This window comes from Myxine glutinosa, chromosome 5, assembly GCF_964187855.1.
Source record: "Myxine glutinosa chromosome 5, kmMyxGlut1.1, whole genome shotgun sequence".
Classification (NCBI taxonomy): domain Eukaryota; kingdom Metazoa; phylum Chordata; class Myxini; order Myxiniformes; family Myxinidae; genus Myxine; species Myxine glutinosa.
Genome location: NC_136265.1, coordinates 29,701,976 through 29,718,675, shown reverse-complemented (window position 1 = coordinate 29,718,675; position 16,700 = coordinate 29,701,976). Strand labels below are relative to the sequence as shown.

The 16,700-nt window shown below is 44.6% G+C and overlaps 1 protein-coding gene across 1 annotated transcript in view; it reads right to left on the bottom strand.

Annotated features, from left to right (window-relative positions):
* Positions 1-2,136: 2,136 nt before the first annotated feature.
* The window catches only part of LOC137427764 (uncharacterized), a 66,039-nt gene continuing 51,475 nt past the window's right edge, over positions 2,137-16,700 (bottom strand). Inside the window, exons 8-10 of the mRNA XM_078777791.1 lie at positions 8,644-8,703; positions 5,923-6,030; positions 2,137-3,833 (exon numbers count right to left, since the gene is read on the bottom strand). Coding sequence (XP_078633917.1) covers positions 3,076-3,833; positions 5,923-6,030; positions 8,644-8,703 — 926 coding nt within the window. The 3' untranslated portion in view covers positions 2,137-3,075. The remainder of the gene's footprint in view (positions 3,834-5,922; positions 6,031-8,643; positions 8,704-16,700) is intronic.

The following is a 16,700-nucleotide window of genomic DNA, read 5'->3' as shown; positions in this document are numbered from 1 at the left end:
TTGAAAGTTGTAGAGGTAATCACAACTGAGAAGAGGCCTATTGATTTTGAGGTCAAAGGTCACCTTGAGGTCGAATTTCTTCAAAATCGTCATTTTTTTATTCTAATCGATTTGAAAGTTGAACAACATTTGCATATTGAGTGAATGAATTAGGAAACCAACTATTTTTGAGATCAAAAGGTCAAAGATCAACTCAAGGCCAAACTTCTAAAAATCATCAATTTCCATCTGAAACATTGTCAATTTTCATCCTATTAACTTGAAATTTAAACAGCAATTGCACAGTGCATCACTGAATTGAGAAAGCAACTATTTTTGAGGTCAAAGGTCAACTAAAGGTCAAACTTCAAAAATCATAAATTTTTATCTGAAAAATCATAAATTTTCATCCTATTAACTTGAAAAATAGAGCAATTACATAGTGCATGACTGAATTGGGAAAGCAACTATTTTTGAGGTCAAAGGTCAACTCAAGGTCAAACTTCAAAAATCGTCAATTTCAATCTGATTAACCTGAAAAATTAAAGAGCAATATTGCATAGTGTGTTGCTGAAAAATATTTGAGGTCAAAAGGTCATAAGTCAACTCAAAGTCAAACTTCTAATTGGTTCAAGAGTTATCAAGTGACCACTATATTCATCATGTGTGTGCGTCTGTCTGTGTGTCCGCAGCATAACTACCCGATGATATCATCCGATCTTGATGAAACTTGGGTGGGAGGTTGATATCATGATCTAGTTGTGTCCTGCCTAGAGTAGGCGTATTGTGCCCATTGTGGGCAGAGCCACGCCTGAAAAATATGTCTTTTTTTTTTTTCATTTTATTTACTTTTTTTTTTTTTTTTCCATTTCATTTTTCACCGAATTTTCGGTATTGTGTAGCTAACTAACCTCATAACTGATTATACATTATTTTCTATCATTTCAAGGTCAGTAACCTTCGTTTTGACATTTCCGGGCCTGGCCTGTCCGGGCCAGTTTCGGTAATAGTCCGTCCTTTGTCATTGAATACCGCTCGCTCGTGAACCATCGTCGTCTCCTGACTTGTCATAAATTTTCATCTGAAACATTATCAATTTTCATCCGATTGCCCGAGTTTTGATTAAGTTCGTCAATTTTAATCTTAATGAAATGGACAATTTGATGTCTCCATTGCAACCTTTTTTGGGGGTGGTGGTGGGGGTGGATTTTGCAAGTATTGTGTTCTGCACAACATCTTTGTTGTTTGCTTGTTTGTCTGTTTGTGAACAGAATATCTCAAAATATTGTGAACTAATTCCGACGAAATTTGATGGAGAGATTGGGTATGTGACAAGCATGAATTTATTACATTTGGGTGAAGATCCGGATCTGATAATTTTTAAAGTAATTCTTCACCCTTGAGAGATAGGGAAAAAAACGATATGCAGCACGATATCTCAAAAGCTGTGGATGAGTTATGACCAAACTTGGTGGATGAGTTGGGGATGTGATAAGAACATGTCGAATAGATGTTGGTTCAGTTCCGGATCCAGATCCGGCTTTTCGGTGGGATAAAAAAGCATAAACTGTTCGGTCTGGCAGAAGTATGCTCTCTACCAAGTGCCATCCTAGTTTCTTAAGTTTTCATTCTGAAGACAAAGTTGAGATGCTATCCACACGGGATAGATGACCATTCTGAGATGTTTTACTCGTTCTGTTCCGAGGGCATTCCAGTCATTACTCAATTAAATTGCTGTAATATTTCCTGGTATCTCTGAAATATCCAAGATATTTGAAATATCTAGTTAACATCACTACCGTTTCTTCTTTATTACTTGCAAAATCGAAGATTTTTCAAGTATATTGGTCAGTTGCGTTTGTGGTTCTGTCTGTCTGTCTGTTTGTTTGTCTGTTTGCTTGTCTATTTGTCACCGGCCTACAGGTCACAACTCTAAACCGATCGTCACGAAACTTCACCAAGCTGTATAGGTCGTCCCAATTGAGAAGCCTATTGTTTTTGGGGTCAAAGGTCATCTGGAGGTCAAATTTCTAATATCGCCATTTTAAATCCGATTGACTTGAAAATTCAATAGCATTTGTATATCGAGTCACTAAATTGTGAAATGAACTATTTTTGAGGTCAAAAGGTCAAACATCAAGTCAAGGTCAAACTTCTGATATCACTTTTAATCTGAAAAATCATCAATTTTAATATGATTGACCTGAGCTTTGATCACGATTGTCAATTTTTATCTTTATGAAATGGATAATTTGATGTATCCATGGCAACTTATTTTGGGAGGAGGGGGGGGGGGGGCATGGGGATGGATTTTACAAGTATCGTGCTCTGCATGACGTCTTCTTGTTTTACGCATTTTTTTGTGTTGTACCTGGGGACCTTCTTCCATTCCGAGGCATTTGTAGGACGCTTGGTTTTCGAGTTAATGTATTGATGTGCTTTCGTCGTTCGAGATATTGTGTGTTATTTTTGTTTTACCAGATAGAAATGTGCATGTGGCACATTGGTCAAGACCAAATTCCATTTGAATATCCTCCGAGTAGCGCTTTACTAGTTTGAGTTGATTGGCCAATTTGTTATTATTCGGTGCAAACAGTTTCAGTTCATCCATGTACAGTAGACGCTGGTTTCTGTGGTAATGTTTCTGTTGAATGTTAGATTGTATCCGTGTCCTTGTTCATTGATGAGGTTACTCAGTGGGTCCAGAGCCAGACAAAACAGGCTGTGAAAGGCTGTCACCTTGTAAGATACCACATCGCATCTTTCCTCCTGGAATTTCAATTTTCCCTTCTGAGTGAGGTAGTATCAGCGTTGTATTCCAGAGCGTCATTGCTTTCTCAATCAGTGTAACTATTTGGAGGTTAACTTTGTATATTTACATGCATTTTATAATCCATGAATGTGGGACACTATCAAAGGCTTTTCTGTAATCTACCCAGGCTGTGGATAAGTTGGTTTGTCGAAGCTTGCAATTTTCGAGTATGGTCTTGTTTAATAACAAATTGTCTATCGCTCCATAACATCTTCGCTTACATCCTTTCTGTTCTGTCTCTAAATCTCCTTGTTGAGTGAGGTGTTCGTAAATTTAATCGGTCATTAATCCTTCTCCCCAGTATGTTCCCTCATGTGTACCTGGCTGTATTTATTGGTACTGAATGATTTGCTGCACACGGTACACTTATATGGCTTCTCCCCAGTATGGGTCCTCATGTGTACCCGGCCTTGTGTATTGGTACAGAATGATTTGCTGCACACAGTACACTTGTACGGTTTTTTACCTGTGTGAATCATCATGTGTAACAGGCGAGATGAAGAGTGAACGTATGACTTGTTACAAAAGGTACACTTATATGGCTTCTCCCCAGTGTGGGTCCTCATGTGTATCTTGCCACCTGATATGCTGCTGAGCAATTTATTGCACACATCACACTTGTACAGCTTCACGCCAGTATGGGTCCTCATGTGACTCTGACAGTGTGCCTTGGTGCGGAATAATTTATGACAGACGCTGCACTTGACCGACTTTTCTTCAGTATGAATCTTCATGTGTATCTTGCATTTTGATTCATGACTAAACGATTTACTGCACACTGTGCACTTATATGGCTTCTCTGTAGCATGGGTCATGTGTTCCTGATAGGGTGAAATGCATCCGAATGTTTGATTGCACATGGTGCACGTGTGTATCTTTTCAGAAGTTGGAATCTTCGTGTTTTCATGTCCATGAATATTTTTCTCTTTATAATCCAAAAAATGCACCCCATCACCTTCCTTGTGTTGCTGAGAAGCATTCTCCGTGGACGTCACAGCATTCTTGATGATGGACAACATCTTGAAGATCGGTGTCCGTATTTCTAAAGATTGCCCAGAAAAAAAGGATATTTATCACAGGGATGCAAAACACACAACACGTGAGGATGCATTCACAATAACAATGGATCACTGGATCAGCAAACTTACACTTTGGTGAGAAGTTCACCTGGAAGTCAATTCACGTATTTTGAGGCATTTGCATATTTTTGAGCGAGGCATTTACTTTTACAAATATTTTAACCATGTCGGTGGGGAGAGAGGTAGAAAGTGCAACAAAATTGAGAGTTTCAGTAATAAAACATAGAAGAGAGACTTCAGGGGCTGAGACTGATTTGTGAAGAAACAATTTCACAGAGAACTTCCCTGATCCCACTGGAAAATTATCAGGCTTTATTTTTTACTCTTCACATTCAAGTGTTGGTAAAATATCAAGTGTTTTTTATTTATTTATTCAGTCGAGGCTCGTGTAAGAGCAATTACATTAAACACAAAAACATAAACCGACAGATAAAAACATTTTACAAAGGGCAAGGGAAACAAGGGAGGGAAGCACACAAGCACAACAATAGCAGAGAACATAGCATCGGTAGATCTGTGGAAGGGAGAGGGCTGGTGGCGGCGGGGGGGGGGGAGGGAGGTGAGAGGGGGGTTGGGTACACGGTATAAAACAAATGGACACGACTAGGAATTTCAGGAAATAAGTCAGAGATTGAAAGAAGTCGAAAGAAAAAATAATGTCTTCGTACGACTCAACGTTAGCTATCTGGACAGTTAAGGAGGTAGCCAGACAATCTAGAAAAAGAGGGAGTCTTCTATTTGGAGAAGTCACACTTATAAAACAGTCATGGTCATTTTAATGGAGTGGATCCCCATTGGTGTCTTCTACCATGAAGCCTTGAGTAAATAATCAATATACCATAGTACAGTATATATAATCGGCAAATGCTGTCTGTTGTGCCATCCTGAAACACAAACGCTTCTCTGGGAGAAATACAATATATAAATAAAATTTCATTAAAAAAATTAAAAATTAACCGAGCAATCCAAGGGATGCGGGACTGATGGGCAGGCAGCTCCTAAATGAATAAAAGTTGCTTCAAATTAATCCAAACCTCCAGGGAAGTTATAATTCTTTCAATCAGACAAAAAAAAAATTAACCCAGGTGGTGTATAGGCAACAGACCGCTGCCTCAATTACTCTTAAAAAAGAAAATCCTGTCAAGAAACACACACCCTCCCATTATTGAACTCTGAACCAGCACAAGAATAAAAGGTTTCTTTTTTCTCCCCTTCCGAAATCGCCAATCAGACATCTCATAAAAACTACTCTCATCAAATCTCTCATGTCCTTATGCCGAGTTTTGACGTTCTAAACAAAAACGTTCGACAGCAAACGTTCTTTTTCAAAAGAGTAATCATCTCGACATGTTCTCGACTATATTTAACGAGAGAGTTCAGAGAACACAATCCCCAATACAGTGTTCAAGTTTACAATTAAATTTGAATAAAACGATGATTTCAAAGATTGTTGAATTTTTTTTCAGACGTTTAGCGCTGTTGAAGCGATCTTATACACCACCATATTTAACATGTCCAATAACTGCTAAACTGGAGGTTCTCGCTAATTACAAGAAGGTGATTTTTGTTCTGCAATGTTCAAGTATATAATTTAATATAAATAAAGTAGAGATTGAAAAAGTCGTATAAATAAATTGATTCCGCAATTTACCGCCATTTTACCACCGTTTTTGCAGTGGCTTTTACACCACCCCATCAAACACGTTACATTAGTTATTCATGGCTGTTGTTCGTGTCCAATATGACGTTCTTAAAAAAACAGTAAATTTCCTGTTTGGAATGATTTTCAATGTTGTTTGAGTGCCAGGCAGGCAGAGTAAGAATATTACCTCATTCCTCTTGGTGCATGTGTGCTCAGGAAGTTCAGGAAGTTTTGTAACTCAGCAGGTTCGTTTTCCGATTCATGTTCTGATTCGTTTTCAAAATATCACATTGAATTGAAATAAAGTTGTTCCTCGATCATAAACTGACGTTTACAGACAGATGGACATTAACCAATTGCTTAACCTTATGCGTGTGCGTGTGTGTGGGGTAACAAGCCTCTGAGCTCACCATCTGCATTGCAAGAATCTTCACTCAGTTCTTCTTTCACATGGATGTTGTTTGAAGTCAGAAGAGCATCATCATGGCGAACCCTCCTCTCAATGGCACCAATTTCACCTGCACAAAATCCAATGTTAGAGGAACACAGCGTTTTAATTCTTCAATATATACCAAGCTCAGCATTGACAACAGTTTTTGACAAGATTTCTTTAAATATTACAGTATATACAAAATCTCAAGTCATGAAAGAGTAAGGAGAGAGAGGAAAAAAAAGCAACATCCTAACAGTGGTGCAGGTGGTGGATGCAACAACTAATGGAATGAAGAGAAATGAGGGGAGGAAACCTGCAAGTAGGAGCAAGTAGGTTATGTCGGTTGATGATGGAAGGGTGGAATCAAACAGCCTCAGGAAGGTGGTTCTACAAATTGGAGGGAAAAAAAGAACAAAGAGGGAAGGTGGTGGTGGTGGAGTTGGAGGTCTAAGCAAGGATCTTTAGAAAATTTTCCAGGCCAGCTTTTCAGAGCAATCAGTTGGTAAATAAAGAACGAGTAGGGATCCGATGTTTTGGGGGGTATCCCAATCATCCCCATCACACCTCCTCCCCTCCCCTCCCCCGCCCCCCAGGAGCTCCTATGATCCGAAGTCGAAAAATCAAAGCAAGAGTGATTGCGTGGGCTGCTGTCTTGTATTTATAAGTCAAGCTTCAGTACAGTCACTTGGGTGATAAGGGAGGAGTAGCAAAAATAGCGAAAAGTTGACGGTTTTTGACCACGAGTTGACCTTTGACCATTTGACCTCAAAAATGGTACGTTTCCCAATTCAGTGAGGCAATATACAAATGCTGTTCTATTCCGATACGATACGATGAGCTGATACGAATTGCCATGATCTGATACGATGAGCCGATACGAGTTGCGATGATCCGATACGATGAGCTGATGAGTTGCGATGATCCGATACGATGAGCCTGATATGAGTTGCAATGATCCGATATGAGCTGATGAGTTGCGATGATCCGATACGATGAGCTGATATGAGTTGCGATGATCCGATACGATGAGCTGATATGAGTTGCGATGATCCGATACGATGAGCTGATACGAGTTGCGATGATCCAATACGATGAGCTGATATGAGTTGCAATGATCCGATACGATGAGCTGATATGAATTGCGATGTTCCGATACGATGAGCTGATATGAGTTGCGATGATCCGATCCGATGAGCTGATACGAGTTGCGATGATCCGATCCGATGAGCTTGATATGAGTTGCGATGATCCGATACGATGAACTGATATGAGTTGCGTTGATCCGATGCAATGAGCTGATATGAGTTGCGATGATCCGTTATGATGAGCTGATATGAGTTGTGATGATCCGATATGAGTTGTGATGATCCGATACAATGAGCTGATACGAGTTGTGATGATCCGATACGATGAGCTGATATGAGTTGCATTGATTCGATGCGACGAGCTGATATGAGTTGCATTGATCCGATACGACGAGCTGATATGAGTTGCGATGATCCAATACGACGATCTGATATGAGTTGTGATGATCCGATACAATGATCTATTATGAGTTGCGATGATCCGATACGATGAGCTGATATGAGTTGCGATGATCTGATACGATGAGCTGACATGAGTTGTGATGATCTGATACGACAAGCTGATATGAGTTGCGATATGATGATCCGATACGAGTTGTGATGATCCGATATGATAAGCTGATATGAGTTGTGATGATCCAATACGATGATCCGATATGAGTTGTGATGATCTGATACGATGATCTGATATGAGTTGTGATGATCTGATACGATGATCTGATATGAGTTGTGATGATCCAATATGATGATCGATATGAGTTGTGATGATCCGATACGACAAGCAGATATGAGTTGTGATGATCCAATACGATGATCCGATATGAGTTGTGATGATCTCATACGATGATCTGATACGAGTTGTGATGATCTGATACGATGATCTGATATGAGTTGTGATGATCCAATACGATGATCTGATATGAGTTGTGATGACCTGATACGATAAGCAGATATGAGTTGTGATGATCCAATACGATGATCCGATATGAGTTGTGATGATCTTATACGATAAGCAGATATGAGTTGTGATGATCCAATACGATGATCCGATATGAGTTGTGATGATCCAATACGATGATCCGATATGAGTTGTGATGATCTGATACGATGAGCTGATATGAGTTGTGATGATCCGATACGATGAGCTGATATGAGTTGTGATGATCCGATACGATGAGCTGATATGAGTTGTGATGGTCCGATACGATGAGCCGATATGAGTTGTGATGATCTGATGCAGGCGGTGCGTGGTGAGACGATCACGGCAGCGAGGTATTCAGCACGTTGCAGCTCTACACTGACTTACAAAATCTGTTTTCTCTTTCTCAAAGAACCCCAAACCATCTACTTTGGTCACATAAATGAAAGAGCAATAAACGATTTGTCTCTTGACCCATCTGGGTGAGGGACTCAATGGCACCTCACAGCTTCCTCTGAGCACATTTTTTGAATGGAAAAAAAAAATCACTGCCTCGATAAGTCAAGCAAAGTATACAAGAAGGACAGATAAATATTGTGTGGAATCCAATATCAATGACACACGACACTCAACACAATTCCCATCATAAAGTATCGAGACCTTTAAGTTGAACAATATTATCTTCAAATCTTACCTTGTGAGGGAGATATATTCGTTGGTACAGGTTCCACCTTCACCACCACGATGGAAGATTCTGAACAAAACAAAACCTGCAATTAAAAGGCAATAACGTGTACACACACACACACACACACACACACACACACACACACACACACACACACACACACACACACACACACACACACACACACACACACACACACACACACACACACACACACACACACACACACACACACACACACACACACACACACACACACACACACACACACACACACACACACACACACACACACACACACACACACACACACACCTCCCATTAGCAATTTACGAAAAATTCCCAATACGAGCTCAGATGGCTGTTCATGTCGAGATACGTTTTCTAAAATCTCTTGAAAGTTTTACTTTTGTCCTCATTTACACCAAAGAAACGAACGATCTCAATTGCACCGAACAACAGAAACCACCTTGATAATCGGCAGATTTTTATGTGTTGAGGTTGGAAAAACGTGTCAAAAAGAGAGTAACACAGCCAGAACCACCTTCACCAGGTGTCGAGCTTTGGTTCGTAGGACGTTTCTCATTGGTTGACTGACATGATATAAGTGAGAGCAAAATATTGTACCAATGAAAACACCACAAGTGGCATGGACGGTACTCGAGCACACATGAGCTGTTGGCCAAGGCAATGACAGCGACCTTCGAAATCGTCGTGCTGGGCCCCAAACATCCCAGGGACATGACGTCATTGCTTTAAATTTTTATAAAATGTGTTTTAGAATGTACAAATTGAAAGTTACAATTACAAAACTCCACTATCATCGGAGGGGAGGCACCCCCTTTCAGAACCCGCCCCCTTCTCCGATAACACGCCCATTCTCCCAGAACCCGCCCCCTTCTCCCAGAAACCGCCCATTCTCCCAGAACCCGCCCCCTTCTCCGATAACACGCCCCTTCTCCCAGAACCCGCCCCCTTCTCCGACAACACGCCCATTCTCCCAGAACCCGCCCCCTTCTCCGATAACACGCCCCTTCTCCCAGAACCCGCCCCCTCCTCCGACAACACGTCCATTCTCCCAGAACCCGCCCCCTTCTCCGATAGCACGCCCCTTTCTCCCAGACCACGCCCACCTTACCCAAACCCTCCCCCCCCCCCACCCCTTCTCGGTTCTCGCCTCTCGGTGTCTTCACTGCACTGTCACTCCCTCGCACCGCGGATCTATCCTCATCACTCATCAGTCATCATATAGTTTTTCTTCTCTCAATGTTGTAACTATGTCGATGGTGTTGAGAATGAGATAATGAATCACCTGAACAAGGTAACCACGTACCTGATTCGGGCTCCGTCCGTTCCCCTCCATCCCCAAAACTCCAAACCTCCAGGATCCTGAACTCGCAGATCCCATCATCATCCGCTCTGTTCCCTCCATCAGATCCCGACTCAGAGTCCGAGTATCTGGGATCGTGGACGCATCTCGGAGGGTTTCTCTCCATGACTCAACACGGTGCAAAACCTCGTTCGTTTCCTCCTCCCGGTCTCACCGACCTTATCTCGGTCACGAACTTGATCCCGATACCTTGACACGTTAACCCACGTGTATCGATTACCCGGAAGTACCAAATATGTTGAACCACGTGTATCGATTACCCGGAAGTACCAAATATGTTGAACCACGTGTATCGATTCCCTGGAAGTGCCAAATGTTGAACCACGTGTTTCCATTCCGGAAGTACCAAATATGTTGAACCCACTGATATTTTTCCTAACTGGATTGGAGGCTCGACGCCAAATCAACGCTAATCTGTCCATTCACTGTGAAGTCACCGGAAGTAGCTCGTCGCCATATTGGTTCCCCCAGAAAATCTGCGTCCATTCATTGTCTTTATCAAAAGGCAATGCCTGCAATATTTTATAAAATAATTTAATCGAAATTTCAACAAAACATTCGATTCAAATTGACTTTAGACAGCAAGTTGCTGCGAGGAAAGATGCCGCCCCGTACAGCGTATGGATGTACGAACCGGGATGAGCGTGGGCAAAGAAGAGAAAAAGGATTAACCTTTCACAGGTAAGTTAAAATGTTCATGATGGAGGGTGTAGTCCCGTACCTCAAGATGTGTGTAATGATGAAAGCGCCTTAACGGGAGTTGTAAGTTAATTGTAAGAGTAACTAGTCTAGTTAGCAAACTGAACTCCCCTCAAACCAATTAAAGGCTCAACATCCCCACGGCAAGCACGGCCACGGGCTTACTGCCTCATCGTCATCACACACAACTAAGCAACGCTGCCTCGCTTACTAGTAATGCCCCTACGACCCGGCTCCACTGACTTACACAACTAAGCAACGCTGCCTAGCTAGCTAGTAATGCCCCTACGTCCCGGCTACACTGACTTACACAACTAAGCAACGCAGCCTCGCTTGCTAGTAGTGCCCCTACGTCCCGGCTACACTGACTTACACAACTAAGCAACGCTGCCTAGCTAGCTCGTAGTGCCCCTACGTCCCGGCTACACTGACTTACACAACTAAGCAACGCAGCCTCGCTTACTAGTAATGCCCCTACGACCCGGCTCCACTGACTTACACAACTAAGCAACGCTGCCTAGCTAGCTCGTAGTGCCCCTACGTCCCAGCTACACTGACTTACACAACTAAGCAACGCAGCCTCGCTTGCTAGTAGTGCCCCTACGTCCCGGCTACACTGACTTACACAACTAAGCAACGCTGCCTAGCTAGCTCGTAGTGCCCCTACGTCCCGGCTACACTGACTTACACAACTAAGCAACGCAGCCTCGCTTACTAGTAATGCCCCTACGACCCGGCTCCACTGACTTACACAACTAAGCAACGCTGCCTAGCTAGCTCGAAGTGCCCCTACGTCCCGGCTACACGGACTTACACAACTAAGCAACGCAGCCTCGCTTGCTAGTAGTGCCCCTACGTCCCGGCTACACTGACTTACACAACTAAGCAACACTGCCTCGCTAGCTCGTAGTGCCCCTACGACCCGGCTATACTGACTTACACAACTAAGCAACGCTGCCTCGCTTGCTAGTAGTGCCCCTACGTCCCGGCTACACTGACTTACACAACTAAGCAACGCTGCCTCGCTTGCTCGTAGTGCCCCTACGACCCGGCTATACTGACTTACACAACGAAGCAACGCTGCCTCGCTAGCTCGTAGTGCCCCTACGACCCGGCTATACTGACTTACACAACTAAGCAACGCAGCCTCGCTTGCTAGTAGTGCCCCTACGTCCCGGCTACACTGACTTACACAACTAAGCAACGCTGCCTCGCTAGCTCGTAGTGCCCCTACGACCCGGCTATACTGACTTACACAACTAAGCAACGCTGCCTCGCTTGCTAGTAGTGCCCCTACGACCCGGCTACACTGACTTACACAACTAAGGAACGCTGCCGAGCTAGCTAGTAATGCCCCTACGACCCGGCTACACTGACTTACACAACTAAGCAACGCTGCCTCGCTTGCTAGTAGTGCCCCCTACGACCCGGCTACACTGACTTACACAACTAAGGAACGCTGCCTCGCTTGCTAGTAATGCCCCTACGACCCGGCTACACTGACTTACACAACTATGCAACGCTGCCTCGCTTGCTAGTAATGCCCCTACGCCCCGGCTACACTGACTTACACAACTAAGCAACGCTGCCTCGCTTACTAGTAGTGCCCCTACGCCCCGGCTACACTGACTTACACAACTAATCAACGCAGCCTCGCTTGCTAGTAGTGCCCCTACGCCCCGGCTACACTGACTTACACAACTAAGCAATGCAGCCTCGCTTGCTAGTAGTGCCCCTACGCCCCGGCTACACTGACTTACACAACTAAGCAACGCAGCCTCGCTTGCTAGTAGTGCCCCTACGACCCGGCTACACTGACTTACACAACTAAGCAACGCTGCCTCGCTTGCTAGTAATGCCCCTACGACCCGGCTACACTGACTTACACAACTAAGCAACGCTGCCTAGCTAGCTGGTAATGCCCCTACGCCCCGGCTACACTGACTTACACAACTAAGCAACGCTGCCTCGCTTACTAGTAGTGCCCCTACGACCCGGCTACACTGACTTACCCAACTAAGCGACGCTGCCGAGCTAGCTCGTAGTGCCCCTACGCCCCGGCTACACTGACTTACACAACTAAGCAACGCTGCCGAGCTAGCTAGCAATGCCCCTACGCCCCGGCTACACTGACTTACACAACTAAGCAACGCTGCCTCGCTTGCTAGTAATGCCCCTACGCCCCAGCTACACTGACTTACACAACTAAGCAACGCTGCCTCGCTTACTAGTAGTGCCCCTATGACCCGGCTACACTGACTTACACAACTAAGCGACGCTGCCGAGCTAGCTCATAGTGCCCCGACGCCCCGGCTACACTGACTTACACAACTAAGCAACGCTGCCTAGCTAGCTAGCAATGCCCCTACGCCCCGGCTACACTGACTTACACAACTAAGCAATGCTGCCTCGCTTGCTAGTAATGCCCCTCCGCCCCGGCTTCACTGACTTACACAACTAAGCAACGCTGCCTAGCTAGCTAGTAGTGCCCCTACGACCCGGCTACACTGACTTACACAACTAAGCAACGCTGCCTAGCTAGCTAGTAATGCCCCTACGCCCCGGCTACACTGACTTACACAACTAAGCAACGCTTCCTAGCTAGCTAGTAATGCCCCTACGCCCCGGCTACACTGACTTACACAACTAAGCAACGCTGCCTCGCTTGCTTGTAATGCCCCTACGCCCCGGCTACACTGACTTACACAACTAAGCAACGCTGCCTAGCTAGCTAGTAGTGCCCCTACGCCCCGGCTACACTGACCTACACAACTAAGCAACGCTGCCTAGCTAGCTAGTAATGCCCCTACGCCCCGGCTACACTGACCTACACAACTAAGCAACGCTGCCTAGCTAGCTAGCAATGCCCCTACGCCCCGGCTACACTGACTTACACAACTAAGCAACGCTGCCTCGCTTGCTAGTAATGCCCCTACGCCCCAGCTACACTGACTTACACAACTAAGCAACGCTGCCTCGCTTACTAGTAGTGCCCCTATGACCCGGCTACACTGACTTACACAACTAAGCGACGCTGCCGAGCTAGCTCATAGTGCCCCTACGCCCCGGCTACACTGACTTGCACAACTAAGCAACGCTGCCTAGCTAGCTAGCAATGCCCCTACGCCCCGGCTACACTGACTTACACAACTAAGCAATGCTGCCTCGCTTGCTAGTAATGCCCCTCCGCCCCGGCTTCACTGACTTACACAACTAAGCAACGCTGCCTAGCTAGCTAGTAGTGCCCCTACGACCCGGCTACACTGACTTACACAACTAAGCAACGCTGCCTAGCTAGCTAGTAATGCCCCTACGCCCCGGCTACACTGACTTACACAACTAAGCAACGCTTCCTAGCTAGCTAGTAATGCCCCTACGCCCCGGCTACACTGACTTACACAACTAAGCAACGCTGCCTCGCTTGCTTGTAATGCCCCTACGCCCCGGCTACACTGACTTACACAACTAAGCAACGCTGCCTAGCTAGCTAGTAGTGCCCCTACGCCCCGGCTACACTGACCTACACAACTAAGCAACGCTGCCTAGCTAGCTAGTAATGCCCCTACGCCCCGGCTACACTGACCTACACAACTAAGCAACGCTGCCTAGCTAGCTAGTAGTGCCCCTACGCCCCGGCTACACTGACCTACACAACTAAGCAACGCTGCCTAGCTAGCTAGTAATGCCCCTACGCCCCGGCTACACTGACTTACACAACTAAGCAACGCTGCCTAGCTAGCTAGCAATGCCCCTACGCCCCGGCTACACTGACTTACACAACTAAGCAACGCTGCCTCGCTTGCTAGTAATGCCCCTACGCCCCAGCTACACTGACTTACACAACTAAGCAACGCTGCCTCGCTTACTAGTAGTGCCCCTATGACCCGGCTACACTGACTTACACAACTAAGCGACGCTGCCGAGCTAGCTCATAGTGCCCCTACGCCCCGGCTACACTGACTTGCACAACTAAGCAACGCTGCCTAGCTAGCTAGCAATGCCCCTACGCCCCGGCTACACTGACTTACACAACTAAGCAACGCTGCCTCGCTTGCTAGTAATGCCCCTCCGCCCCGGCTTCACTGACTTACACAACTAAGCAACGCTGCCTAGCTAGCTAGTAGTGCCCCTACGACCCGGCTACACTGACTTACACAACTAAGCAACGCTGCCTAGCTAGCTAGTAATGCCCCTACACCCCGGCTACACTGACTTACACAACTAAGCAACGCTGCCTAGCTTGCTAGTAGTGCCCCTACGCCCCGGCTACACTGACTTACACAACTAAGCAACGCTGCCTAGCTTGCTAGTAGTGCCCCTACGCCCCGGCTACACTGACCTACACAACTAAGCAACGCTGCCTAGCTTGCTAGTAGTGCCCCTACGCCCCGGCTACACTGACCTACACAACTAAGCAACGCTGCCTAGCTAGCTAGTAATGCCCCTACGCCCCGGCTACACTGACTTACACAACTAAGCAACGCTGCCTCGCTTGCTTGTAATGCCCCTACGCCCCGGCTACACTGACTTACACAACTAAGCAACGCTGCCTAGCTAGCTAGTAGTGCCCCTACGCCCCGGCTACACTGACCTACACAACTAAGCAACGCTGCCTAGCTAGCTAGTAATGCCCCTACGCCCCGGCTACACTGACCTACACAACTAAGCAACGCTGCCTAGCTAGCTGGTAATGCCCCTCTGCTCCGGCTCCACTGACTTTGCAATATTCACATTTCTGGCTATAATTTCGTAATTTATGAAATATCAATGAAATATATATGTTATATATGTTAGCTTACCTTACAAGTAGGTGTCTGGAGAAAAAACACAATCTATCTATTATGCACTATTACAAGTTAGATCTGGAGTCTACATGATCATGATAGTATTGAAATATCTTTTTGTATTTTTGAAAGGTTATTATTCAGTTTACGTAGGAGGATTTTTTTTTGTTAAAAAAAACGAGTCGGTTCCTTTCCCTTTGATATGAACCCCAACCCTCACCCTAACCCTAACCCTGACATCGCTGGCTACGTAGTTCGCATGATCAAGAAGAGAATCGACTGCATGTCAGTCTTGTGCGATAGCACTTACTACTTCAGATGGTAGTTGCCATAATTTATTGAGGATGAAAGACCACGGGGGCCTCCAGAAAGCATCATCAAGCGTCATTGCCACATGCTTGGAAACAGAGAAATGTTTTCAACGACGACTGAAGACAACAAATGGGAATCGTCCTCGAGGATCCGGAATTTCAGCTGCAGTATCCATGGCTGTTATGACTTATGAGCAATACTGTTGATATGGACTTATTTCCTGAACTGCACTCACACCAGTTTGAAACTGCAGTGGAAGATAATCATATTCACAAACTCGTGAGGATAGCAGCTTCTTGTTATTGTCGAATCAAACTCTTTCATCTTGGGGAAAAAGGAGACGGAAGCCATCACCGGAGAGAAAGTCAGGAAGCAGATGTCCAAACTGGTTTTGTTCAAGCACCACTGAGATTATAGAACACACATGATACAGTTTACACATGTTACTATTTTATATTCTATAATTATAATTTAATCATAATTTGGCAATATCCTGACATGTCTTGGAGGAGAATAACAAAAATATTTACTATGACCATCATGTTTCTCTGCCCAGAAGTCTAACGCAGAAGTTTGTTTTCACTATACTCTTCTGATTCTGATTCTTTGATAAATGCATGCAATTTATTTTCAATGGTACTCACTTCAGTAAGAATATCGTACCATGTGGAATGAAAAAACAAAACAAAACAAAACCAACACTTGACCACAAATATGGTACGTATACAAGTATTCACATACCAATTTATTTTGCAGATCCATGTTATATTGTTATATTAATCAGCCATGAAAAAGTAAACGCAGTCCTATTTTCCTATTCTTTAAATTTTTAAAGAATATTTAATTACTATTAATATTTAATATTAATATTAATATTA